General features: G+C 45.4%; 1 protein-coding gene across 1 annotated transcript; it reads left to right on the forward strand.

Moving 5' to 3' along the window:
- Positions 1-104: 104 nt before the first annotated feature.
- DNAAF5 (dynein axonemal assembly factor 5) lies at positions 105-26830 on the forward strand (the record flags this gene model as incomplete). The annotated part of the gene is made up of 13 exons (XM_083372623.1): positions 105-651; positions 2215-2399; positions 2523-2647; positions 3254-3369; positions 7390-7622; positions 10028-10240; positions 10981-11124; positions 14753-14921; positions 15496-15643; positions 20072-20222; positions 24488-24635; positions 25584-25775; positions 25985-26830. 13 exons carry the CDS (start codon positions 105-107, stop codon positions 26128-26130), a joined length of 2517 nt encoding a protein of 838 aa, XP_083228749.1. The 3' UTR covers positions 26131-26830.
- Positions 26831-26928: the final 98 nt, after the last annotated feature.

The following is a 26928-nucleotide window of genomic DNA, read 5'->3' on the forward strand; positions in this document are numbered from 1 at the left end:
CGGCCGTCAAGCGCGGCCGCCAAGCGCGGCGCCTGCCGCAAAAACGCCGCGCGGGGCCCTAGCAACGGCCCGGCGGCCTAGCAACGGCGTGCCTTCCCCGCAGCATGGCCGAGGCGGGCGAAGAGGGCCGCGGCCCGGTGGCGACCGAGCTCGGCCCGGCGGTGTCGCGGCACCTGGCCGGGCTGCAGGAGGAGTCCCGGGCGGCGCGGCTGCGGGCGCTGGGCTCGCTGCAGGCCTTGGTGGCGGAAGGTCCGGCGGCGGCGGTGCGCGAGGTCTTCGGGCCGGCCCTGCTGCGGCCACTGACGCGCTGCCTGGTGGGCGACCCGGCCGAGCGGTGCCGCGAGCTGGCGCTGGAGCTGCTGGCGCTGGGGCTGGGCCAGGGCGCGCAGCCGGCCGAGGCGCTGCCCGTGCTGATGCCGGCGCTGGCCCAGCGCCTCGGGCTGCCCCAGGGCCCCGGCGAGCCCTGCGAGGAGCTGCGCCTCGGGCTGCTCCAGCTGCTCACCCAGCTGCTCCGCCGCTGCCACCGGCCCGCCCTGGCGCCCTTCCTGCCCGAGGCCGTGGCCGTCCTGCGCGCCGCCCTGCTCGACCCCTTCCCGCCCGCCAAGCGCCAGGCCTGCCAGGCCTGCCAAGCCGCCGCCGCCGCCCTGCCAGGTGGGCCCCGCCGCCGCCGCCGCACCTCTCGCACCCGGGGCCCGGCGGCGGAGCATGGGAGCGGAGGGGGCCCTGAGGGAGTTTTGGGGAGAATAAGGGAGTTGGGAGTTGAGATGGCAGGCTTTCTCTAGAGATTGTTATTCCGATGGGCTTTTTATCCCGCCATCAATGTGTCTCTGTGTGTTTATGTGTGTGTTTGTGTATGTGTGTGTGAGAGAGAGAGAGACAGGGGAGGGGAGGAGATTTATTTTTATACGTATACTGTATATATATATATATATATATATCTTTGGTCATTTGGGTTTTTTCCCGTGTAGAGTTGAAGGTGTAGGAGCAACGTTTTGACGGATGGGATTCCGTCGAAACGTTGCTCCTACACCTTCAACTCTACGCGGGGAAAAAACCCGAATGACCAAAGATCCACATACAAACACCCGCGAAAACCTCAGAAAACACACACACACACACACACATATATATAGATATAGTTGACTATATCCTGTGGATAAGCCTTGAAGATAGGCCAAAACAGGAATGAAAGAGTTAATTAGCAAGGTGCTTTCAAAAAGCCTTGACAAATACTTAACATATATTTGCCTTGCCTTCTAGCTAATAAAAAGTGAGAAAGAACCTGTGGCTCAGCAAGTTAAAAACAACTGCCTAAGATACAATCAGCCCAGGTTCGAATCTCAGATAAAGGGTATGACTGACTGATGAGAACATAAAGAGTTCGAAATGGCCATCTCAGCCTCCCAAAATTCTTTATTAGCAACTTGAATAATTTGCACAAATAATGAGCTGTCATAGTTGACTATATCCTGCTGATAAGCCTTGAAGATAGGCCAAAACAGGAATGAAAGAGTTAAGTGTTCAAAGTGTTCAAAGTTGGAATCTTTTTAAGGCTTGTGGACTTCCATTTCCCCAGAATTCTTTGGCTGGCCAGGGAATGGTGGCACCTGAAGTCCACAAGTCTTAAAAGATGCCAAGGTTGGTTTGCTTTGGTTGGTTGGTTGGATGAATGGATAGATAGATAAGAGAGATGATGAATAGATGAGAGACAGACATAGATAATGTTTTACATATGTTGGCCCATAGAAACATTGTATGTGTGGGTCAATATTGTTTATTAAATTTGTATGCTACCTCCCTCACTATTGAGCAAGTTGTGTGTGTGTGTGTGTGTGTGTGTGTGTGTGTGTGTGTAAAAAAGGGTATCACATATACTGTATGCATTCACATACCACATGTACCCAGTGGTGGGATTCAAATATGTGAACAACCAGTTCTCTGTGTGGATGCCGCTTACGGAAGTCCATTCTGGGCCTGGGCAACAAAAAATTAGCTACCGGTTCTGCCAAAGTAATGCAGATTTAAAGCAGTTTAAGGTCACCCTTGTTTTAAGTCTTTGGTATCAGTCTTGGGCCAGTGTTGGAACCAAGTACTGTCTGGCTTAGAACAAATCCTAAAGTAATAATAGCAGCTACTTTCCCCCTACCCTTGCATTGAGGTGGCTGTTCTGTACCATTTCTAGTCACCAAAAAAAACCCCATTTCTGCCTTCCAGATCATTTTCACCTGCAGTCGGAAAGCTTGATCAGTCCCTTAATGCAGGCCATTTCCCATCAACACTACAAGGTCCGTGTTGCTGTCATTCACGCCACAGGATCCGTGATCCAATTTGGCAACGTGAAATCGCTGGATGATGTGCTGTCTCACCTTGCCCAGCGATGTTTTGATGACATTCCACAGGTAACGTTTGGTCAGGGCTTAATTCACGAGTTTTTGTAAACTCGGTGCCTTGCTACAAAATCATTTGATTTGGATGGAATTGCAAAATGCATGATACAGCCCCCCCCCCCCCCCGTCTTTCAGGTCAGAGAGGCTGTTATCAGCGTCGTCGGGGAATGGCTGTTGCACCTGCGGGATCGCTATTCCTATTTTCATAAATTAATCCCTCTCTTACTCAGCGGCCTGACGGATGAAATGCATGAGAATAAGTAAGTCAAATTCAGACTGTCTATTTTACGCTAGCAGGGCCATCTGTGGGGATGGTCAGTGACGTCAGAGTGCCAAGCGTGATTGGGCAATTGAATTTCCACCCCTTTTTAAAATGGGTCACATTGCACACTTGTTTAAAAAAAAAGCATTGGATTGCCCTGTTGTATCTGCAAAGATACCTCTATCCCAGCTGTTTTCTGGATGTCTTGGGATAGCAGCTTCCAGAATTCTTAGCATGAACAGACTGGCTGATATCATGTATGTGAAATTAAACTTGTATGCAGATGCTAGAGCTCTTACATTGAAGCAAAGAATAAATACTTTTCAGCCTAGTCTACCCAACATCAACAAAAAGAAACATTGCCATATGGAAACTTCCATACCATCAAAAACTCTGTGCAGTTGTGAAGAAGCATTCTTGTATACATGTAGTCTCTGACTTAAAAGCCCAATTGGGAGCAGCTATAGTCAGGCATCACCTCCAAGGAGTGGGTTCTTGAAAACAAAAACGTTGCAGATTTAGTTTCTCACAACAACTGATTTTTAAGCATCTGTAATGTTGCGTAGACTCAACAATATTTGTGATTATTTCCTTTTGTGTTTAGGGAGCTGGCTTTAACTTACTGGAAGAAAGTGGGGTTGCAGTGGGAAAAAGAAAATGAAGAAGATATTAAGGATAAACTTGACTTTTATGCTGAGCCTTCTTATTATCCACCAGGATGTGAGTACAGTGTAAAATGCTCACACTGCAAATTGATTTTTTTTTTTGCAAATTACTTCCCTGAGGTTTTAATGTATAACTTTTAAAAACAAGGCATACGGAATACTTTCAAGGGAAAATATAAAGTAAGATACAAACAGAAGGACCTTTTGGATTTCTTATTCTGCTCCCCAATGAACAATGGTTTCCTTAAGATAGCCCTGTCAGTTTGCTTAAGTTTATTCTAAAATCTGCCTAACTGAGCAGGATTTTTTTTTCTTCATGTAATGCACTTTCTAAAATACTGTAATTGCCGCAGCTCCTAACCAGAAGCCCCACAGGTTACTGGTGGATTGATCAGCAGATTAACATTTTGCTATTTGTTGAGGAAGAAGTCCTGCTATGACCTGCTACTTTTCAATCTGTTTATTATTTACACTAGGATTGGTCTGATTTAGAAGCATTGTGACATTTTTGGATTACATCTCCAGTGTTTTTTTTTTAAAGTCAACAGCTAATTTATGTGGCCTTTTAGAATTTGACCTAGTAAATTTACACCCCTTCTCTTAAGAGTTTCAGATTGTTTTCTGATGCGGTTCTTGTTCTCTACGTTAAATTTTTTAAAGATGTGGTGGATAACTCTTCTGTGGTGGACAGCTTTTTTGGCAAATGGGCCCGAGTGTAAGACTTAAATGTGAAATAATGACATATTTAGATTATCTCCCCAGTTTTTTTTAAAAAAAATGGTAGCAGCTAATTCTGTGGCCTTTTAGGATTTGACCTGGTAAATTTTGTGTCAGATGGGCCAGAGTGCAAGACTTAAATGTGAAATAATCTTGTTGTTGTGGTCACTGCAATATATATAAGCTTATTCCCTTATAATTTTGCTTAACTTACTGAACTTGGGAACAGAGCAGAGCTTGAGTAGGTAGGTATCTCTATACCTCCCGTCCTTCTGCTGATGCCAGGCTATCAGACCTGGTTAGCTATTGACCACTATATCTTTCCAGTAGTACCCATAAACCACTTCTAATCTTGGACATGTTCCAGATGCCCAGACTTAAGTTTATTTGCATGGTTTTCCCAAGTTGAGAAAATATTCGGGATCCATCAATAAAATTTCCCATCAAAAAGTTAATCCAGTGTGGTAAATTAAAGACACATTAGAATATTCCATGTTCTGAAAAAAAAGGGTCCTTCTCTCTGCTGCTTCCCTACTCCCCCCACACCTCGCCTTTCCTGAATAGCTAGAGAAACTGTCAGAGTAGACGGGGGTTCTCCAAGGGTGAGAATAACATGAGGGAATGCCACAGCATGCACCGAAGGATTTTTATTTTTTTATTTTAATCCCATTTATATCCCGCCCTTCTCCGAAGACTCAGGGCGGCTTACAATCTAAGAAGCACAAACCAATGTGCTTAGCAATAGCCTTCATTCTATGTATATGCCTGCTTATTAGGGCTTTCACACACACCCCACAAGCGGCATTATTACAAAGTCAGCTTATTGCCCCCAACAATCTGGGTCCTCATTTTACCTACCTGGGAAGGATGGAAGGCTGAGTCAACCTTGAGCCTGGTGGGATGCGAACCTGCACTAACGGCAGGCAGCTGGTGTTACTTAATTTTAATTAATTACTTAATGTTGCCTGAAATTTCATTGATTTAAATGCTGCAGAAATCCCCGAAGCGGTTTTTATAGACGCCAAAACAAATCTCGCCACACTTCATTCTCAGTCCGTGCGCTGCTTTAGTTTAGCTTATTAGACTTATATACCGCCCTTCTCCCGTAGGACTCAGGGCGGTTCACAAGGTTTTTTTAAAAAGAAACAATACTACAATTACAAAAGTTAAAACAATTAAAATGATTATATTAAACCTTGAATATAAAAAACCTAGTTAAAAACCAGTTAAAACCCCAATTAATACCCTCAGTCCAGGCCAGAAAGCTCAAAGAGCCAGGTCTTCAGGTCCCGGCGGAATGAACCGAGGTCAGGGGCAGTCCTAAGCTCTACAGGCAGCTGGTTCCAAAGGGCCGGGGCACCCACAGAGAAGGCCCTCCCCCTGGGTATTGTCTGCCGGCAATCTTACCGGCGGTACCCGGTAAGGCTGTGTGAATGGACCAAGGGCCCGCAGAGTTCATTGAGAAGCCGAATCCTAACACTGGGACAATATTGTGGTCTTCTACTTTCAAGATCTTTTAAATCCAGTTTTTTATATTTCTGCTGCTGTTCGTGTCCTTAACACTTTTCATCCCAGACCGAGTTGGAAAACGGACATTTCTTTTCTTTTCTTTTTTTTGAAGTAACTGGAGAAAGATAAAAGCCTCTAAGGGTGGGTGGGTGAGGGGGATTAGGCTTCCATTTCACAGATCTTCTCCTGCAGCCAGAAGATGCCCAGAGTTGGATGCCAGAGCGTGTTTGGGTTTCACTTAGAATCTCATTTGTGGCTTTGAAGTTCAGAAGCGAAGCTTAAAAGTCCAATGCTTGAAAGCAATCGGCTTTACCCATATTAAAACAAAAAAAACAAAAAACCATTCGCCTTCCATTTTTACTTGTTTGGGTGCCAGCCCACCCACCCACCCCAAAAAAACCCAAAAATCATTTGAAGTGCACATTGAGAGCCAGATACAGTTTAACTTGATGTCCTTTGGGCTACTTTTTCTGCCCTTCGGGTCCACCTTGATGGCCAACGTTTTGTCCGTAAATGACATATTTTCTAATCCATCTGCTGTTTGTTTAATGGTTTTGGGAAAGAGCAAACTCCTCTTTTTTTTTTTTACCTCTAAAAGGCACACCTGTCAAGTTTCCTTGCCCCGTCCTGGCTTTTCCACCCAGGATTCTCTTTTCACCCCAGCTCTTCTAGCTGCAAGAGAATGAACCTGACACTGCTCTCTTTCTTTTGTTCTTTGATCTCTGTTTGACAGAGATTGCAGGTCAGTGGGAGAAGGAGAGAAAGAGCTCAAAGCCACTCTTAACAATAGACTGACTTTCTATAGGGGGGGAAAAGGGGAGGGGAAAGGGGGGAAAAAAATTCACCGCCTCGGGCTGTGGGTGCCGACAAGTTAAGGAAAGGTGGAGAGAGAGAGAGAGAGAGAGAGAGAGAAGCTTTTGACAGCAGCCAAGATATGCCATGAAATAGCTTCATTTGCGCATTAGGAATGAAGGGAACTGTTGAAAAGGGCCAGTCAAAATTGTTTGGGGCAGGTGTGTGTGTGTGGGGGGGGGGGGAAACAGCGCCTCTGGTCAAAAGGGACGCCATTCATTTTCTCAGCCAGATTTTTGCCTTTGACCTCTTTGTTGCCGGCTGTCAAGTTTCTATAATCCCAAATGCTTTTCTTCCATGACAAAAAGAAGTCATACCTCACAGTACTTTTTTGAAAATTCTTCCCTTTTAAAGTAGATGCTTCACAAACACTCCTGCGTCGTTGGGGTGGGGGGTTTGGTTGTTGGTTTTTTTGCATCCTGTCTTAACTTTTGCTTTGTTCAAATAACGTGTTAGCCACACAAGCAGAGAATCCCAGAAGAGACCCTGAGATGCTTCCCACCCCCCCCACCCCGCTTCCTTAGATCATCTTCTTTCTCCGAGCAACGTCGTCGTTTTTTTTCCCCAAAAGCGCTGCTAGTAACTTTGCTAGTACCTTTTCACGCATCGCCACGCTCGTGTGTGTCTGTAAGAGAAATGAATAAAGAAATAAAATGTTTGATGAAATGCGAGGGAGAGAGACAGAACCATAAAAACTTCAGATGTAGTAATCAATGAAAGTCCTTGTGTAACAGTTTTCAACGGGTAAAACAGTATGTTTCATCCTTGGGTCAATAAAAACAAGACAAGAAACTGCAAAACTGGTATCTACACTTTGGGGTGAATTTTGGGGGGGCAGGAATTCGTTGGCATGGAATATCCCCAAGCCTTCCTACTGGTTACCCAGGTATCTCCCTCCTGTTCAGATTTAAAACTCAGAATATTAGAAGAGTTTGAGACTTTTTTTTCCCTGCCTCTCCCTGAATTCTTTCATCCTTTCTTCCCCCCCCCCACCTAGTAACTCGTCCGAACCTGGGATGTCGAGAGCTGGTAACCAGAAACATCTTCAAAATCCTTCCTGGCCTCTGCCACGATATCACCGACTGGGTCAAAGGCACCCGAGTCAAGGCATCCCAGCTCCTGTTTATATTGTTACAGCATGCGGAGGATCACATCACTCAACACATGGAACTCCTCCTGCGGACGTTGTACCGCGTGTGCTCCGATGAGGAAAGTAGCGTGGTTAGCAATGTAAGTGTAGCTCCTTTCCAAACTCTACTGGGGAAAAGATGCTTTGCTACCCTAAAGTTAACAGAGCAAGAATATTTGATCTAGGGTTAGGGTTACGCCATCATAAACTTGGAGAGCAAAATGGACATTGCCAACAAACTCGGAATACTTGGGTACAGTTAGGAGGGCACTGACTTTTCTAGGCTGCCCTATCTATGTTTCCTGGTAAAATACATGGGAAAATCCCATTGGAGGAAAATTCCACTTAGGGTTAGGGTTACGCCACCATGAACTCGGAGAGCAAAATGGACATCGCCAACAAACTCGGAGCGCTTGGGTATGGTTAGGAGGGCACTGACTTTTCTAGGCTGCCCTATCCTATGTTTCCTGGTAAAATACATGGGAAAATCGCATTGGAGGAAGATTCCACTTAGGGTTAGGTCACCATGGTCTCAGAGGTTAAGGCACCAGGTGAGAAATCAGGAGACTGTGAGTTCTTGTCAGAGGCATGAAAACCTGCTGGATGGTTTTGGGCCATTCACTAGGAGATGGTGAGTTCTAGTCCTACCTTAAGCGTGAAATCCAGCTGAATGACTTTGGGCCAATCACTAGGAGATGTTGTGCGCTAGTCCCGCCTTAGGCATGAAAGCCTAGGTGACTTTGGGCCAGTCACCAGGAGACAGTGAATTCTAGTCCCGCCTTAGAGATGAAAACTAGTTGGCTGACTTTAGACCAATCACCAGGAGACGGTGAGTTCTAGTCCCGCTTTAGGTATGAAAGCCAACTGGGCCAATCACCAGTAACTTTCTCTCAGCCATCACTGGGCAATGTGAAAGTACATTTCCCAGTTAACCAGTCCAACATGACAATTAACACTGATTATAGTACGCATTGCGATTTGATTTGAGCTTTGACTATTAATTTTATTCAACATGCACAGAAGGAGGGCCAAAAAAGTGTGGAATCGACTCTTTTTCTGAAAGTTTTCAGATATATTTTTTTTCCACATCACATGTCAAGGAGGCTCATGACTGATGATAAAATCTTTTGGGTCCAAATTCCACGATGCCCCCTTCCCCCTCTCCCTCCCCCCGCTTGCTTTTAGAATGTATGTATGGGGGGGGGGCCCTGATCCACCAGGCCGTTAATTTTGTTAATCAACCCATCTGGGTCAAACGTCACACGGTACCGTTAAGCAAAGTGTGTTTCTATTTGATTATTGTACCGATCAGTGATGGGATTGTACAGATTGTGCTTCACCTGTGGCTCTGGCCAAGGTGGATTATTAAGAGCCTCTTTAAAATCATAAGCAGGAGCTTAAAATGTAGAATGCCTTTGAGGGATAAATTCCATTTGCAAGTTATGCGTGGTTCGCAACCTTTCTAGTTAATTTCAGCATACTATCTCTTTCCCCTTCTCTGCCTATAATCCTCCCACAGAAATAAGGCATGCCTCCCCCTGGCCGTAGCCCTGATGAAGATTCAGAATCTTTTGGCTTCCATGCTTCCTTGTCTGTCCTTTTGTTGTTTGCAACAAACGTAGCAAGCAAAACCTAGTTTTGCCCAGATAGCGTATCTGTCAGCAGAATTACATCACGGGGGGTCCATCCTTGGCGGCATCTTTTGACCGTTACAAGTAGCAAGAGGCCAAAGTTTCAAGCGCTGAGTTCTATATTCTCTGTTTGTTTAATCCCGAAGCGTCTCCAGGTAGGAACTAGAGGTAGCCCTCGAGCTACGACCACAACTGACCTCCAAATGGCTGTTGCCAAGCGAGACACTTGTGAAGTGAGTTTTGCCCCATTTTACGGCCTTAAGCGAATCGCTGCAGTTGTTAAGTTAGTAACACGGTTCTTCAATGGACTGGCTTTCTCCCCCCCCCACCTCCCCCATTGACTTTCCTTGTCAGAAGGTCGCAAAAGGGGATCACACGACCCCGGGGCACCGCAACGGTCATATATACGAGTCAGCGGTCGAGCCTCTGAATTTTGATCACGCGACCGCCGGGCTGTGAAGTGTCAAAAACGGTCCTAAGTCATTTTTTTTGTAACTTCGAATGGTCACAAAATGAACCGTTGTATATCGAGGACTCCCTATAGCGCTTCCGTTCATCCGAGGGGAAAGTTGGAGAGGCTGCGCTGAAAGAAGACACAGGAGTGCTTCTTTGGGGCTTTCTGGCGGCTACACCTGAATGAAATCCTCTCCTTGTGCATATAATCGTGAACGAGGGATGGAGCCGAAGGCCTGCCAGGCAATTTCTGAAGCATGAGGGGGGGGGAAAGAAAACAGTTGTCATCATTCATTCTTTGTTTTTCTTTTTTTAAACAAAAAGCTCCGTGGAGTTCATTTGCTCTTTAGCATCTTACAACGTGGCCACTTTTTCTCTCTCTGTGTGTGGTGTGTTGTTGTTGTTGTTTTTTTTTTAAACAGTGTTTGAAAGCCACACAGCTGATTGGAGCCTTTGTCAACCCAGCAGTCTCTCTGAAATTAATCCTGTCCGACCTCGAAAGAGCACCCATGGTGTCTTACCTCATGATTCTGGCGGCAGTTATCCAGGGCTCCCCCCGCAAGGTCCTTCAACCTCATTTGGTGACCCTTAGCAGCGCGCTCTGCAACCCTGAAGTCAGTCAACGGACGGAAGAGGTGAGGAGACACACACACGCACACCCCAACGAAACCCTGAACTGTACACGCATCGGCATCTTTTTCAGTCCGTAGACCTCTTCTCCCAAGTTTAGCCCCTTTGACTCCAGGTGCACGTGCTGTCTAAGTGCATCGTGCAAGGTTCAATCTGGGACGGGTCCCCAGGATGACAGGTTCATTCTTCCAAGCTTTCGGATTCGTCCTCGTTTCCAATACGGAGAAGTTCCCAGAAAGATGGGCTCTGGTGTTAATCCAGAAGCTCGGAAGAGTTAAGCCTCTGGTCCTGTTGACCGGCCCAGATTGGATCTTGCGACGTTATCCTGGGACACGAATATTTGCTTTCCTGGATTTGATGAGATCGCCAGACCTTGGGAGACGTTGCAGTCTCGTTCCCAAATCTTATGGGGGAACATCAGCATCTCACAAGGTTTAAAGGATCTGATGGGATTTGGCCCATTAAAAACGAAAAACTTTTTTTTCTTAACGTAACGCTTGCCTCTGGAGGAACTCTGCATAGGTATGGCCGATGTTTTCCCCTCGGCAGGTACACGGTTGATAAGTTCCTTTGGAGATGGGAGAGGAAGAGGCAAGTGGGTGTTCTTGGCTAAGAACATCCACAGGAAATGGCCCACGCCAGTTCCCTTGACCAAAGCAAAACAAAGCAGGAAGTGAAAGCAATTCCACTTCCATCTTCCCGGAAGCCTGGAAATAATGGCTTCTTTTTTTTGGCGTTTCGGTAGGTCTTTTATTTGGAGCAGCTGCTTGGCTGTGTGGAAGCGCTCACCGAGCTGTGCCAGGAAGACTGCAAAGAAATAAGCCTCCAGCTCACCAAAGTCTTGGTGACCATCATGGCAATACCAACCGCTGGACATTTGCATGTAAAGGTGATAACCCCCAGTGCCATTCTTTTTAACCCTTCTCTTGTCGCAGTGTCTGAACTAGCTAGGACAGGGATAGGCAACCTCGGCTCTTTTATGACTCATGGACTTCAATTCCCAGAATTCCTGAGCCAGCTATGCTGGCTCAGGAATTCTGGGAGTTGACGTCCATGAGTCATAAAAGAGCCGAGGTTGCCTACCCCTGAGCTAGGACATTAATCTGTACCTTTTCATAATTCCAGAATTGATTAGCAGAGGGGTTAGGTATTGTTGTGCAGAGGTCTCCTTGTGCTACCAAGGAGTTGCACAGACAAGGAAGGGTATTGAGAGCAGTAAAAGATCACAGTAACCACAAGATACACTGAGTTGTGAAAATTGAAAGTAGTTTACTTTAAGGTGGTGTAAAACCAAAAATGCACAGTCAAAAATAATCAGTCCAGGTCAGACACAAAAATAACAATCCAAGTACAAATCCTAACACAAAGTCTTCTTACCAGTCCAGAGGTCAAAAACACAGTTATGCAGATACAGAGCAAAAAAGCAATAATAGAGCGATCAGCAAATTCAGATATTCAGAGAGATCCAGTGAGAGAGAGAATCTACGTTTCTAGCTCCCTCTTATGGCCATGAGCAACCTCACACGCCCATGGATCCATTACCTTCTTAAAGTTGCAACACCATCATGGCTTATATATGTCCAACCCAATATGTAGGCTATCATCATATGCCTAACAAGAGGCTACTTTGATTTTTTTTTTAAAAAAAAAGGACCCACAGATATACAAAGTAGAGGGTCCGCAACGGTCTAACATTTTTGGGAACTGGGATGCCATGTAGAGAATTAGGTTTTTGCTTTTTCTTCATCCAGCGCGTGCCTTTTACCCCTGAGCTTTGGCATTCCTCTAGGCCAGGGGTAGGCAACCTCGGCTCTTTTATGACTCATGGACTTCAACTCCCAGAATTCCTGAGCCAGCCGAGGTGGCTCAGGAATTCTGGGAGTTGAAGTCCATGAGTCATAAAAGAGCCGAGGTTGCCTACCCCTGCTCTAGGCCACGGGTAGGCAAAGCTTGGCTCTTTTTATGACTCGTGGACTTCAACTCCCAGCTTTGCCTACCCCTGGTCTAGCTGTATCGTGCTCACAAAACCATAAGCAAATCAGCTGCCGTTTAGATTGGCATTTTGATCCTACTTCAGTCTCTGTGGGCTCTTGGCTCTTTCCAGGAGCAAATCTCAGGAAAGAAGGATATTTTCCTTTTAAGTATTTCCTTCCATGGTTGCCCTTTTCACCTCCCACCCCCAGTGCTGAGCTTTAAAAAGTTTGAGGCCTCCTTTAAAATCCGAGGCCCGCACCTGAGATGCTTCTGATAATGGATGTTCCCCCCCTCCTCTTTTTTTATGACTATCATGCGACCATAACTCACTTTCTTCTCCAGTCAAATTCCAAATAAATCAGGCTGCCATCTTTTGACGGAACTCTTTGGTGGGCTACACAAAACTTTGCTGCCAGACTCACTCCTTCGTTTAATGGCCATTCGGCTTCCCGTCCGGTTGCTTCTAGGCACGATAAACCGCCCTGAAATTTACAGCCGCCGAGAAGCAATTTCCTCCCCCACCCCCCCCTCAGAGTAATCATTTTGAAACTTCGGTTTTAAAAAACTGTAAAATTGAACGCAGGTGAACATGAATAGTATTTTATGCCCTTTTAAAAAAAAAACAGGTCAAAAAGGTATTTTGACTTGTGGAATCCTGATGCCTAGACTTGTTCAGGAAGAAGAGAATCTAAGCATTTAGTCTTGGGATGCTGATTTTTTTTTAAAAAAAAAAAAACCTGATTCCTGGATAAATGTGTTTTGAAGAAAAGGAAGCTAATTAGGCAAGTCCCAAATTGCTAAAAGCATTCAAATAGGTATTCACCGGAAAGAAACACACCAAAAAAAAGGAAATTTTTGGACCAAACCACTGATGAGCATCAGAAGCATCTGATAGGGCAGGTGGATATGCAGGTTGTGACTGTGGCTGAGGCAAATGTGTGTTTTCCCCACGGTGCCAACCCGAAACCCAGAGAAAGATGAATGAATGAAGTACAACCATTGTGTACATTGAGATTGGCTGAGCCTCCCTTCGTGCCCCCACCCCCCAACTTACAGTGACACAAACCCTCCATCTTATTACACCCTGTGAGCTAATGGCACAACGCACCGGCCTCGCAAGTCAATCATACATAAAGTTTATAAAATTATTTCCCATTCAAGATTTTTATTTTTATTTTATTTTAATTCCATTTATATCCCGCCCTTCTCCGAAGACTCAGGGCGGCTTACAAGCTTAGCAGTAGCCTTCATTCTATGTATATGCCTGCTTATTAGGGCTTTCATACACCCCCCCAAGCGGCATTTTTACAAAGTCAGCTTATTGCCCCCAACAATCTGGGTCCTCATTTTACCTACCTCGGAAGGATGGAAGGCTGAGTCAACCTTGAGCCTGGTGGGATGCGAACCTGCACTAATTGCAGGCAGCTGGTGTTACTTAAGGAGGCATTAGCCCACTGCTCCACCAAGGCTCTTGATGTGGTTGCTTAAGAAACTCCCAGCCAAGAGGACTAACTAGAAAAAAAAGTTCCATATCGATGCTAGTACTAATTGGATAAATGTTAGAAAAATGTTTAGATTTAACCTCTTTGTTACTAAAATATTAAGAACTGTATTAACCTAATGTTTGCAAAAGAGAACAATGTGGGAAGAAGAGAACATCAAGGAAAGCTGTTACGTAGAGCACGATAAGATAGAAATTGACTATTATTGTTGTGAAATGCGATCCGAGACAACATGCTATTTACTAAGCATTAAGGTTGTTTCCCTCCCCTGGGCACATAGTATCAAAGCACAATTCCCTCCTCCAATTAACAGTCATAAATCACATTCCCCAATTAGCTTGAAGGGCGGGCTTCCTCTCCAGCTCGCCAATTCTTTTATCAGCTCTGGGCTCAGTAACCTTGATTCTCACGCTGAGTTTAGTGTTGTTATGTCTAGCTGGACTCTCATTCACATCCCCCCCCCTCCCAGCATCATCTAACTCTTAAAAGCGAAAGGGAAAAAGATGGCTACATTTCCATCTGTTGTCAATGCAAAAATATCCGGTCTTAGCAGCGTTGACATGCCGTCTTTCCATTCCAAAGCCCCGCAGAGGCCAAACGTTTGTCTTGATTCGTCTGCAGGCAGTCCTCAGCTTACAACGGTTTGTTTTGTGATCGATCAGAGTTACAACGGCACTGGGGGAAAAAGATGACCGTTTTTTTTTCACAGTTACGACCTTCCCGGCATCCCCCTGATTGTGTGCTCAAAATTCAGATGCATCGGGCAACTGGTACATACTTAACGACCATTGCTGTGTCCCCAGGTCCAGCGATCCCCTTTTGCCAACTTCTGAGAAGCAAAGTCAAGGGGGGGGGACACCCCAGATTCACTTCACAGCCAGGTGTCGAACTTAGCAACTGCAGTGATTCACTTCACAGCTGAGGCAAAGAAAGGTGGCAAAATGGGGCTTAACGAATAAGAAAAATTGGGGCTGAACTGTGCTCGTAAGCTGAGGGCTGCCTGCATTCCTTCCTCTTCCCTCTCTCTGCCCCATGCAACAGCTAGAGGAAGCCATGAACGCCTTGGCCGAGGTCCAGCACATCCAGAGCATCACTGGCTTATACAAGCAGCACATGCCTCAACTAATGGACTGGCTGTCCTCGTCTCACGACCGTTGGACCTGCTACTCCCCAGAACTCTTGCAGCTGGATGTCATTGCGACTCAGTCAGGTGAGACGATTAGAAGCAGGCCGGGTCTGCCCCTGGGATCGATGGAGCAAGTGATGGGACGGCCGGTTTTTCTCATCTGCTGACTTAAGAAAATTTTATTCGGCTGCCCAACTTACGACTCCCGGCGACTCACAAAGATGAAAGCCTCAATCCTCCTCGTGACAATTCACAGACCAGCCGCTTGATGGGCTCCAGATCCCTCTGGGATCCCCTGGACCCATTGGCAGAACCACATCTTCAGAGTCTTTGCGAAAGAGTGCCAAAGCGGGGGGGGGAGGGGTGGCCATCTTATCTCTCCTAGGGAAGGAGCCACCCCAGAAAAGGTTTGAGGTACCCAGCGTATTCTTGCAGCCGCCGTTTGCTAACCTGTGTTCTCTTCCAGATGAACACAGGACAACATAAGTTTATTCGGTCCTAGCAAGGCTGCACATCCAGAAGTCTGTCCATAATCCGGCTTCTTCAACTGAGATTCGACTGCCGGAATTGACCCCACTTCCCTCTCAGAGGATTGCTTCTTTCAGAGGTTAATTTCACTTGGTCGCAAAGTCCACTTGTTTCCACTTTCTCTTCCTAGGCCCTGCGATTGCCGACGTTCTGAAGGATTTTATCTCCATTCTTAAAACTTGCCTTCACACTTCCAGGGACCCTCGGATGCGTCTGAAGTTGTTCTCTATTTTATCCGAATTGCTTCAGAACCCAGGCAAGACTGTCAACTCAGAAGGGTAAGTCGGCTTTCATATCCTTCAGAACAACAGGGTCTGTTCAACCTGGCCAACTTTTGAGGCGTGTGGACGTCAATTCCCAGAATTCCCCAGCCATCTGTTCTGGGAATTGAAGTCCACACATCTTAAAAGCCGGCCAGGTGGACAAAACGTGGCTTTAGACATTTTGCCCCGTTGGATTTTGCCTTTGACATCTAAAGGCCAAGAGGTAATTTGGTTCTCTTCGCTGTTATAACAATTCTCAGTTTAGCAGGATTATTTAAATTAAGTTCGTTCCCAGTTAAAGGAAGCTGCATTTCATTTCCTCGTTGCCCGGGTCACTTTGTGCGAGATCAGCGGCCCTCCGAATTTGAGAAACAAACAAAGCAACAAAGCAGCCCGATAGAAACGCGAAAATTATGCCCAAGGAATGGGTTGTCCTAAGGAGAGTACAAATGTAGAAACATCCAGGGGGGCACTGTCCAAACCTCAGTTTAATGTTGATTTTACCACCCAGCTTGTGTTTATGATTTTTAGAACGGGGCTTGCGAGATCGTGCGGAGCTTTTTATGTAGAAAAAGAGCTCATAAAACTTTCAGCTTTGGAGGGAGATTTTTTTTCTTTTCTTTTCAAAAACATTTCCTCTCTAGAGTTTGGCTGAAATCAAAGCATGTCGGGGTGCTCTCAATCTGCTCTGGCTGAAGAGTACTACCCCTGGTTTGAATCTCCTCGCTGCATGAGGCACACTTTCTCCCCCACACACACACCTCACCTCCCCCCCCCATTGCAATCTTATTGCACAGGGAATCTTTTGAAATATCTTCCTGGCCACCAGTTCAACTGGAGGTAGGGCTAGGGTTAATGAGAGGAGATATATCTGAAATAGGATGGATTTGGCTCCAAGGAACGACAAAAGAGTTCGGTGGGGGGGGTAATGCATTTTCAGAAGATACTGTTCTTCCAATTTTTTTTAAAAAATTGCGCTTTTTAAACGTTATTCACCTTCCCGGGAGACATTCCAAAGCAGGGCAGTGAGTGGCTCTTGTAAAGCCCCCCTTTTGTGGTTTTGACACATTTTATTTAAGGGATTAAAATAAGCCATTAGGGTTGGGGGAGGGGGGAATGTGAAAGAACCCACGGGTCATTTAGCCCAGACCACCTTGAAGCCAAAACCAGTGCCTGAAATCACTTGGAAGAAGAAACAGCTGGGAAGGTTTTACATGGCGAACAGAAATAATAATAAATGGAGCAAAGTAGTCTTCTTTTTGAAAAGTGGGCTCGGATTGATAACGTTTCGGGCCTGCGTGGTTTATCTTCAAGGAGATCGCAAAACGCTGTCCCTCTTCGCTCCGTAACTATCTGGCTAAAAAAACTGGCATTCTTATACATTGTTTTTGTGCATTTTTGTGTTTTGCACACTGTCGAAGAAAAAGGAACATGAATTAATGCCTTTTCACAGCCTGCAAATTGATCAACCCCTGGCATCATAAGGGCTACCGTTTATCCGCGCCGAATAGATTGCGATATTTTTCAGAAGCTTGAAAAACCGAACCCATGAAGTCCAGAAAGCTTCCACCCGGAGTCCCGTAAACGGAATATTGTACAGGAAATACGCTAACTCTCCTAATAACTATTCTTATTTTGTCCACAATGTTTTCCACCAAACGTGGAAGAAATTCCCAAAGGTGGGAGAAATTTCCTAACAGGGAGAACAGTCCACCAGTGGAACAAACGGCTGGTCTCCAGAAGTTGTGGGCACTCCCATCACTGGAGGCTTTCAAGAAGAGACTGTACAGCCACTTGTCTGGAATGGTCTAGCATCTCCTGCCTGATCAGAGGGTTGGACTAGAAGACCTCCAAGGTCCCTTCCAATTCTGTTACTCTGTATAGATAGAACAATGAGAGGCATCCAGTTGGTCATCCTGGGAGCAGAGCCATCCTGGACTGGCTGGCTTTTATGCTGGGATTTCATTGAGTGTAGAAGTGTCCTCCTTTTGGTGGCTGGTTCTTACATGCCATCTGCTGGAATAGGAGAGCATATAGAATAGGGATCTCCAGGTCTATAAGCCAACCGGCGCATTTAGGATAGGAATTTGCTGTGGGCTCCTTTACCAAAAGAGGGCCTTCCATAACGGTCAGTTGCTGACTTCATTTATGTTCTCTTCCAGCCTACTACCGGCCCTGCAGAAAAGGCAGGGACAACCCCTTTACAAAAGGCAAAAGGCTGGAAGTAAGCCCAAATTTATTTACACAAAACAGAGCAAAATGAGCAAAACAAAACACGAACCACTAAAACAGGAGCTATTCAAACGGTTGCCTTCAGCAAACCAGCCCTCCCACACATTCCCCTTTTAAACAGTTCAAGGCGTGGCTTCTCTCTGCCTCCTTCCGAGGTGACCCATTGCCTTCCTCTGTTTACTCCTGATTGACTGCCTCCTGCGTCGGGCGTCCTTGAACAGGACCAGCTGTGGGTCATCTTCATCCACGCTGTCAGGCTCACACGGCTGGGTCTGCGTAGTAACCAGACGGGAGGGGCCTGGCTGAGAGCTCTGTGAAGCCTCAGAACTGTCCTCTGCAGGCTCTCCAAACCCCTCCTCCTCCTCCTCTGAATCATCCGACCCAACTGCCGAACCCACAGGCTGACCCTGAATCACAATAATTTACTGGCAAAGTGCAAAACCTGGCCACTCACAGAACATTGGGGCTGCAGAAGAACCAGCAAAAACATTTCGCCAGGCAGGCAGGCAGGCAGGCAGGCCTAGAATCTGCTCCTAAGTCGGTCGAGATCAAAAAATTTGTTCCAAGATGAAAATGGGCCAGAAGGTCTTTGAGAAGCCGTCTTGTTTAATCCAAGGTGGCCGTTTTTTGTTTTTTGTTTAAAAAAAAATGGGGAGATGCTGAAAGGACCTTCTTTCAAGAGCGGAAAGTTGCGTTATAAATTATTTACGTGCAACTCCTGTGACTTTTTCAGAAATGAGATATTCCATATAATGAATAAATAATGCATCTGGTAGAAGCTCTTGTCAGAAGGAGGAGATTTATTGCATCATTCCGAGACCGTCTGAGTATTGACTTCAGCATTTATTTATTTTTTTTCCCTGTGATCAAGGCTGAAAATATCCCATGGGGAGAGAGGATCTGAATAGTGACCTTGTGTCTTGGGAAACTGGGAAGGTTGTCATCGGCAGAGGAAGAAAGAACATCCAGTTTAATTTGGTCGGTTGAGCATTGATATTGTTCAAACCCTGTATTTATTAGCTCCGTATTTGGAACTTTCTCCAGACGTCCCTTCCGAGGCCAAGGGCACCATAAGAACAGACCTGTCCTCATTGACTTGGAACGTTGGAAAAGTTGTGGCCCTTAGGGATTCATGTCCTGCTTGGAAACTTGGCAAGCTTTGTCGGTTCGTCAGAACTGAATTTTACCTGCAGCAAATGTATTTTTTGCCTTTTATATATATAGAGAGAGACGCTTTTGAGGCAGTGGGGGAGACCAGCTCGCCTCTTAAGAAGCATGTGGGACAAGCTCAAAGCAAAAATTAAACTGGTTGACAGGTAGTCCTCGACTTAAAACTGTTCCTTTACTGACCTTTCAAAGTTGCAACGGCAGTGAACAAAGTTAACCACCATTTTCCCACCCTTACAGCGGTTGCCTGTGATCAAAATTCGGGTGTTTTAGCAACTGACTCCTGCTTACGACGGTCGCAGTGTCCCGATGGTCACTGATTCCCCTCTTTTGTGACCTTCTGCCAAGTCACTGGGGAAGCCAGATTCACTTCAGGCCCCTCTTCCTAACCTAACGACTGCAGTGATTCACTTACGTGGCCAGAAAGGTCATAAAAATGGGGGGGGGGAATTCACCGAACAAATGCTTCGCTTAGCAACAAAAACTTTAGGCTCAGCTGGGGTCCTAAGTAGAGAACTACCTCAGTTTTATCGCAGGACACTTTTAACCAAAGCAGTTCATATCTTTGAGCTCCGTCTAGTTAATAACCTTGCCTTCCTTCAAAAGCATGGCTTGTTGCAGCCAGCCCTTGGCCCCCCCCTCCGGATCCGATACTTTTAAACCGAAGCACCTTCAGGTTAACCTGTGGGTGGGTTCAACCTGTGAGTAAGGGGTCCAGGAAGAGGAGACGGAAGAGGTCTCTTCCTGTTTCCGTTCTTCCTGAAATGTCGCTTTGCGGAAAGGCCGTTTGTTCCCCTTCCCCTAAAGAAATCCGAAGCAATGAAATATTGTTAACATATCCTGTCATCAATTAGGCTTTTCGTTCGCTCTCCACCCACCCCCACTCCCCACTTCTTCTTCACGCACCCTTCTTCCTGTTCGGGCTCTCTCGTTTTTTTTTCTTTTCGAGTTTTAAAAAAAATGTGCCTTTTCATCCTCCCCGTCATTCCAGCACGTTTGCACAAAGCTTTTTCGTATTTGGCTGCTCTTTGTTTTTGCCTCCAGGCAGTTCGGTAACTACCTTGAGATTGTGATAAAAGACATCCTGTCTCCTAATCTCCAGTGGCAGGCGGGAAGAACAGCAGCTGCCATCCGCACCACGGCCGTGGCTTGCCTCTGGGCTCTGATTTACAGCAAACTGCTCTCTGCAGAAGAGGTAAAGTCTCCTTTGCACACACACCCCACCACCACCCCCTCCCCGGGGCCTTCTCCACAAACGGCAGGTCAGATCAGCCGCGGTGAAAACCCAGAAATACTGTCACCTGGAAGTGCGGGTCAGCCCTACCTAGGTTTCCTCTTAATGCAGTTCCAGGTTGACTCTAGCCATCTAGAACCGTGGTGGCGAACCGGCGGCACGCAGAGCCCTCTCTGCGGGCACGCGCACCGTCGCCCCAGTCCTAGGCCTTCAGCTGGGTTTTATAAAACCTTTTCGCTTTAGGCCCCCGCTGCCGTGTGCAAAAAAAAAAAAAGATTCAATCAATCAATTTCAACTTCTCGCGGGGGAAAAAAAAAGCTCTCGCCAAGTTGGAATTGATTGATTGAACTTTTTAGTCCCAACTGGCTTGCCGTTACCACCGCAGCCATGCCCACGCAATGGGCCACGCCCACCCAGCACCCGGTGATACATAAGTGGGTTTTGGGTTGTAGTTTGGGCACTTGGTCTCTAAAAGGTTCGCCGTCACTGATCTAGAACAAGAGTCCAACCTTGGCGACTTTGAAGGCTTGCAGACTTCAACTCCCAGAATTCCCCGGCCAGCCAGAATTCTGGGGATTAAAGTTCACAGGGCTCTAAACGTGCCAAGGTTGGACATCCCTGACCTAGAATATCATAGCTGGGAGCAACTGCTGCAAAAGCATCAGGCTGGAAAGGAAGAGAGAGGGGCCAGCAGCAGGCTTTATAGCTCCATCCGATCAGCCATTCCCTCCCTAGCTTGTGACTTTGACCCTTTTCCTCCTGTTCTTCCAGAGGACCATTAAAACCTGGCTCTTCCAAGAAGCCTTTTTTCATTTGCAGGGGGTGACATTTCAAGCAGGTGCCGAATAGGGGGTCTGCTGGGCAGAGGGTTGAGATGAAGTTTGAGGTTATTGTGACTGCTTTTTAATTCGTATTTTGTCAGGGGGGAGGGTTGGATATAAGCCTTCTGGAATCTGCAAGGAGCTGGGCAACGTGTGAGCTGAGGAAATCAAATTAAAATAGTTTTTAAACCCTTGCCAAACTAGTACTTCGGAAAGAGAGGTTAGCCTGGGATTGCCCCCCCCCCCCCAAAAAAACCCAACCTCTGCAAGAGGTAGAAAGGAGTCAGCGATGAGCTTGCAAGAAAAGAATGGCGGCTTAACTCCTCACACCCCCCCACCCCCGCCCCAGTCTGAAACCTTCAGATGTTTTTGGGCTGGGGGAGTAGTTTGTTTGAAATTTGAGCATTTTGTGTTTGGGGAGGGGAAAAAACCACGCAAGCTTCTAATCTCCTTTTAACTTCAAAGGCTCAAGCTGGTTCTATCCCATTGTTCAGTGAGAAGCCAACTTGCTCTCGCTCTTCAGCGTCTGGCAAAATGAGCTCCCAACCATTAGGCTGGCTGATACACATCTTGTCCGATGCAATCCTCTGAAAATTTCAGTATTTTTAAAAAAGACAAAAAGAGCTGAAAACCATCTTTTAACACAGGAGAGTCCAAACAGACGTGGACTACTGAGAAATCCTGATTCGAAGGTTTTTGCAGCAGGCAAACTTTGAGATGGCCTGGTTAAGCTTAAAGTCCAACCTGGTTTTTTAAAAGTTAACGGCAAGCTGCAACCTGTAGGATTCTTAACTGGAGAGTTCTGCCATTAGGCTTTGGAAAGGCCTGAAGTAGGCTTAATCAGGGACATTGATCTTCAAATCAATCTAAGGCTTGTGGGTCCCAGTCTCTGAGCACCTGGGGGTTTCCAAAATGGGTACGTGCCAGCTTCCTGTCCATCCTCATAGGTCTGAAATCCCAGGGAGGGGGGGAAAAATCCTTCTTGATTAAGGCAGTGATTTTCAACTGTTCAAATTTAAGATTTGACCTCCTGGACTTTCCCCAGCCAGCAATTCTGGAAGTTAAAAATCCTCGCATCCTAAAAATTGCCAAGTTGGAAAAGCATAGGTATAAGGTGTTCCCAACAGGTGCTAGCTACTTGCATGCCTCTGCATGCTCCAAATCCCATTTTGCCCTTCAAATGAATCTCTGATTTATTTATTTTTTTTGATGGCTATAAAAAAAAAGATTGGGCAAGTAACAGTAACAGAGTTGGAAGATAATTTGGAGGTCATCTAGCCCAACCCCCTGCTCTCACAGGAGACCTGTACTATTTCTGATAAATAGTTGTCTAGGCTCTTCTTAAAAGCATCCAGTGTTGGAGCAGCCACAGCTTCTGGAGGCAGGTGGTTCAGGAATTTTCTCCTTAGTTCTAGTTAATAATAATAATAACAACAACAACAACTTTATTGTCACTTTGAATGTACGCCAATCGGAATACATGAAAATGAAATTTCATTGCATTCAGCTCTCAAAGGGCCACCACCTCTGATATACACTCCTTGTTTGTGGCCAGTTCAAGTTTCCGAACGTCCGTTTTAGCCTCTAGGGACCGAACTGATGGAAACAGAGTTTTCCATATGGATTAGCCCTCTAATTAGCGTGTATTCTTGCATGACAACCTCGCCTCCTCTCCTTTTTCTGATCCTGTCACTTCCACCTTTTCCTTAAACTTCCTTAGCGTTGCTTCCCTCCTTGGTTAGTTTCCATCCACTGTTTCTTGTCCTGCCTACAGGTGCTTTGGAAAAAAAAATTTGCGCCCCCCTCTTCTTTGTGGCCACCCCTCAAGTGCTTTTGCAAACCTAGTCCCAAGAGAGATTAGGTTTGCAAATCCTGCAGCTATTATTGAAAGCGTTTCCTCCAACTCCAGGAGAAAACGTGCGGAGGGGGAATTTCTGCATGTCTCCTTCGTGATTTGGGTGGTCTGTTGTGGAAGGACTTAGAGATGCTGTTTAGATTTGGATATTGTGGCTGCTTTACAGCCATGACAGTAATATTGACTTAACTGTCAGACTAAATCGTTGGGAAGATTAGGCACAGAATCCCCATGAGGTATCCACGGCTTTCTGGTTTTTCCATTAGTGCAAATTTTCATCTTCTTCCTCAGAACTTTTGAATCAATTTGAACACAAAGCAGGCAGGATATAGACGGGCGGGAGGCAGGAGAAACGGCAGGTAGAACATTGGATGGCTAATTGTTGGCAAGACAAGATTGAGGTGGGACATTGCACAGAAATGTGGACATGAGCGCCATCTCCCGGAAGAACAAAGGAATGCTACCTTGAACCATTGGGTCACCCGTCCCAAATACCTCTCTGAGCAAGATGCTTATGAAATTAGCTTTCTGTGTTTCCAAAATAAGGCACAGTCTGCAGAATTCAGTGCGGCCTGGAGTTCAGAATGCAGAAAGGGCAGCGCTTGAGAAAAAGAGAAAAAACAGAAAAATCCTGTGTGCCTACAGGTCTTGCCTGTAATTTATTTACCTATTTATTCCAATATTATTAGTTGGAATTTTATTTTTGTCTCTCATTCGAGCACAGTACCGCAAACTGTTCTTAAAACTCTCTGCTTCAGGCATCATCTTCGCAGCATGGGATTGATGCAATCGGAAAAATATAATTGCAAGTCCCTCTCTTGGGGCTGTGCAATACTTTTGACCTTGTGTTGTCATTTCACAGCTGAACTTTCTACAGCTATTAAACAAACTAGAAGGGGGGGGGGGGTTGGGAAAAAGCAGCCAGGACACCCAGTGCAATAAAATTCCAATTAAAAATGAGGAACAAGTTAGCATGCTTCTCCACTTTCCTGTATCTGTGGCAAATCTCTTCCCTGCCAGTGAAATAAGGAACTTTTCGCTGTATGTTTGTTCAAACAAGGAAGAACCTATAAACTTATACAGGTAGTCCCCGAGTTATGACCATATTGGAGAATGCCCACCCATCATGGTCTCAACTTATGATGGTCATAAATACAGCCCAATTGCAGGATGTCCAAAGTGTGGTCATGAGACCAGCCATCAAAACTTAGAATCTGGGTAGACCCACAATGTAGGTCTCCTGAAACTTTGAACGGTCTCTTTAAGAGATTGGTCATAGGTCAAGGACTACCTGTGTACGGGTGCTTCATCTTGCCCGTCCACAAGAAATACATAATTTAGAAATAAAAAATAAAAACAGGGCTGCTAAAAGAATGCACTTCTTTCACCATCTGCCTGGTTAACTTTTGCCTCAATTCTAACTTTTTAGCTGGAGTTGTTGCATTCCCTTTGGAATAGATCTGACGTGAGCGAATAACAAGTCGCACACCAAATGCCGATCACTTCACAAAGATCCTTTTGCTGAATCTGGTGATTTCTTGTTTTCACAGTTGCAAAATGTCAGAGATGCCCTCATGCCTCAGATCATGGCGACGCTGGAGGAAGATTCCAAAATGACCCGTCTGATGTCTTGCCGAATTGTCAGGACTTTTTTAGACAATTGCAAAAAACAGCCTGAACTCAACAAAATTTATCCAGGTATATTACAGGGCTGTTTTCGCCTTTCCCTAGAATGAGAACCAAAAGGGACGCGGTGTGGCTCAGTGGGTTAGGATGCTGAGCTTGTCGATCAGAAGGTCGGCAGTTTGGCGGGTCGAATCCCAAGTGCCATGTAACAGAGTGAGCGCCTGTTACTCATCCCAGCTTCTGCCAACCTAGCAGTTTGAAAGCACGTAAAAATGAAAAGGTAACAGCGTTCCATGCACCTTTGGCGTCTAGTCATGCCAGCCACATGACCACGGAGACGTCCTCGGACAAGCGCTGGCTCTTCGGCTTTTAAATGGAGATGAGCACCGGCCCCTAGAGTCGGAAACGACTAGCACACATGTGCGGGGGAACCTTTACCTTTACCTAGAATGAGAACCTGGCTGTTTTTCAAACTTGACAACTCTGGAAAAATACAGCTTTAGACTCACTCCAGTTTCTAGATACATTTCTCCCCCCCCCCTCATTTCTGGTCTGCTAAATTGTAGATGAAGTAACAAAATATAGGGAGAGACTAAATGGAGACAATGTTGTCATAAGCTAAACATATCAAGTAATGTTTCTTGCAACATTCACCACAGCATTTGATAACTTAGGGTGTTTAATTTCCTACATACAAAGGACCACATGAGAAAAAGCAGTGACTAATTCATAGATAGCCTGGAGATGTATTATTTCACAGAAAATTATTCTGTTAAAGCTTTTCAACTAAGAAGCATAGCAGTTGCATAATTGTTTTTTCTGGGGTTTGTTTTTTTTAAAGCTAGGCAATTTTAGGAAATGAAAGAATTAAAACCGAGATAAATTAATGGAAGGTCTATTAAAGATGTTTGATTTCCTGATATTGCTGTAGTGGGAAGCAATTTCCTCGTTGCATAAATTGGCAGAGAAGTGTCATACTCGTCAAGTCCAGGAAATGACCCTGCAGTTTCTTTTTTTCAGAACTCTTGAAACGCTTGGATGACGTCTCGCACGATGTCCGCTTGGCAGCTGCTGATGCCTTGACCAGTTGGTTCAAGTGCGTAAACGACCCGGAGACGAAAGCTCTTCTGAAAACCAACATTGAGCTTCTCTACCAAGAGTTGTTAATTCACCTGGACGATCCCGACCAAAATATCCAATCGGCTGTTTTAGGTAATTACGCTGTTCGGCAAGCTCTGGTTTTCCTGATAAAACTGAGCTAATCATTTTGATGTAACTCGATAAATCACTCCCAACTTCCTAGTGGCACCCCCTCCCGTGAAATAATTATGGCTCATTTGTGTTCCGAAAATTGTCTCTGAGAAATTGTATGCCCTGAAGCCCAAGCCATTCTCGTAACTCTGGCAACTTCCATTTCGTAGATACTTTGAAAGAAGGAGGCCTTCTCTGCCCAGATCTCTTGGTGAAGGAAATTGAAGGGGTTGTACACAAACATCGCACTCCAGTCTACTGTGACCAGCTGCTTCTGCACCTTGAATCAACGGGATGGAGTTATTCCGAGTCATAAGTGCCTCAATGTGCCTTAATTAATGGTGCCTTCATTAATTAAAAATGGGAATATTTCTATTTGTTCTCCAAAGAAGAGGTACTTCAATAAACAGAGACATTTTAAGCTGGAATAGGCTAAAATTCATATTTTCCTTGCACACATGAACACTGCAAAAAAAAAATCCCCACCTATAATATTTATTGCTGTAGATCCTGAAACTTAATACTTTTGCAGTTACGTTTAAATAACAAAATGGCAATGTGCTAGCTCTAGCTGATGTGTAGCTTGAATGATCCACGTCTAACAAAGGGAAAGCTCTTTTATTCTGCAAGCATTTTTAAAATGGATAGTTTATTAATATATTAACAGTAAATTGAAACCATTTCCGATAGGTGATACTAGATACTCAGCCAAATAGCAGGGTATCCATTCTCTTGGCCTTGAAATTCTTGGAGGGTATCAAATCTAAATGCCATCCTGAGTATGTTTTTATAATACCTTGATTTATGATGAAATAAGAGTAGTGTTGTATATAAAGGTAATCTGAGAACAGGTTTTGATAAGAAGTTTCAAATGGATGATTAATGAAGATAGCTGTTTCTCAGTCTTTATGTGTTCATTGGTTTTGCTTTCACTAATTGCTGGTTTTAATTCACGCTCTTGGTTTTTATGATGTTTTGAATGTTGCCATTTGGTTTCTTAATACAGCTTTACATTTTGCGATTTATTAATAATTTAATTTATTAATATTTCTATACCGCCCTTCTCCCGAAGAACTCAGGGCGGTGTACAGGGCAAGAATAAAACACAAAATTA

The sequence above is a fragment of the Vipera ursinii genome, assembly GCF_947247035.1.
Source record: "Vipera ursinii genome assembly, chromosome: 13".
In the NCBI taxonomy this organism is placed as follows: domain Eukaryota; kingdom Metazoa; phylum Chordata; class Lepidosauria; order Squamata; family Viperidae; genus Vipera; species Vipera ursinii.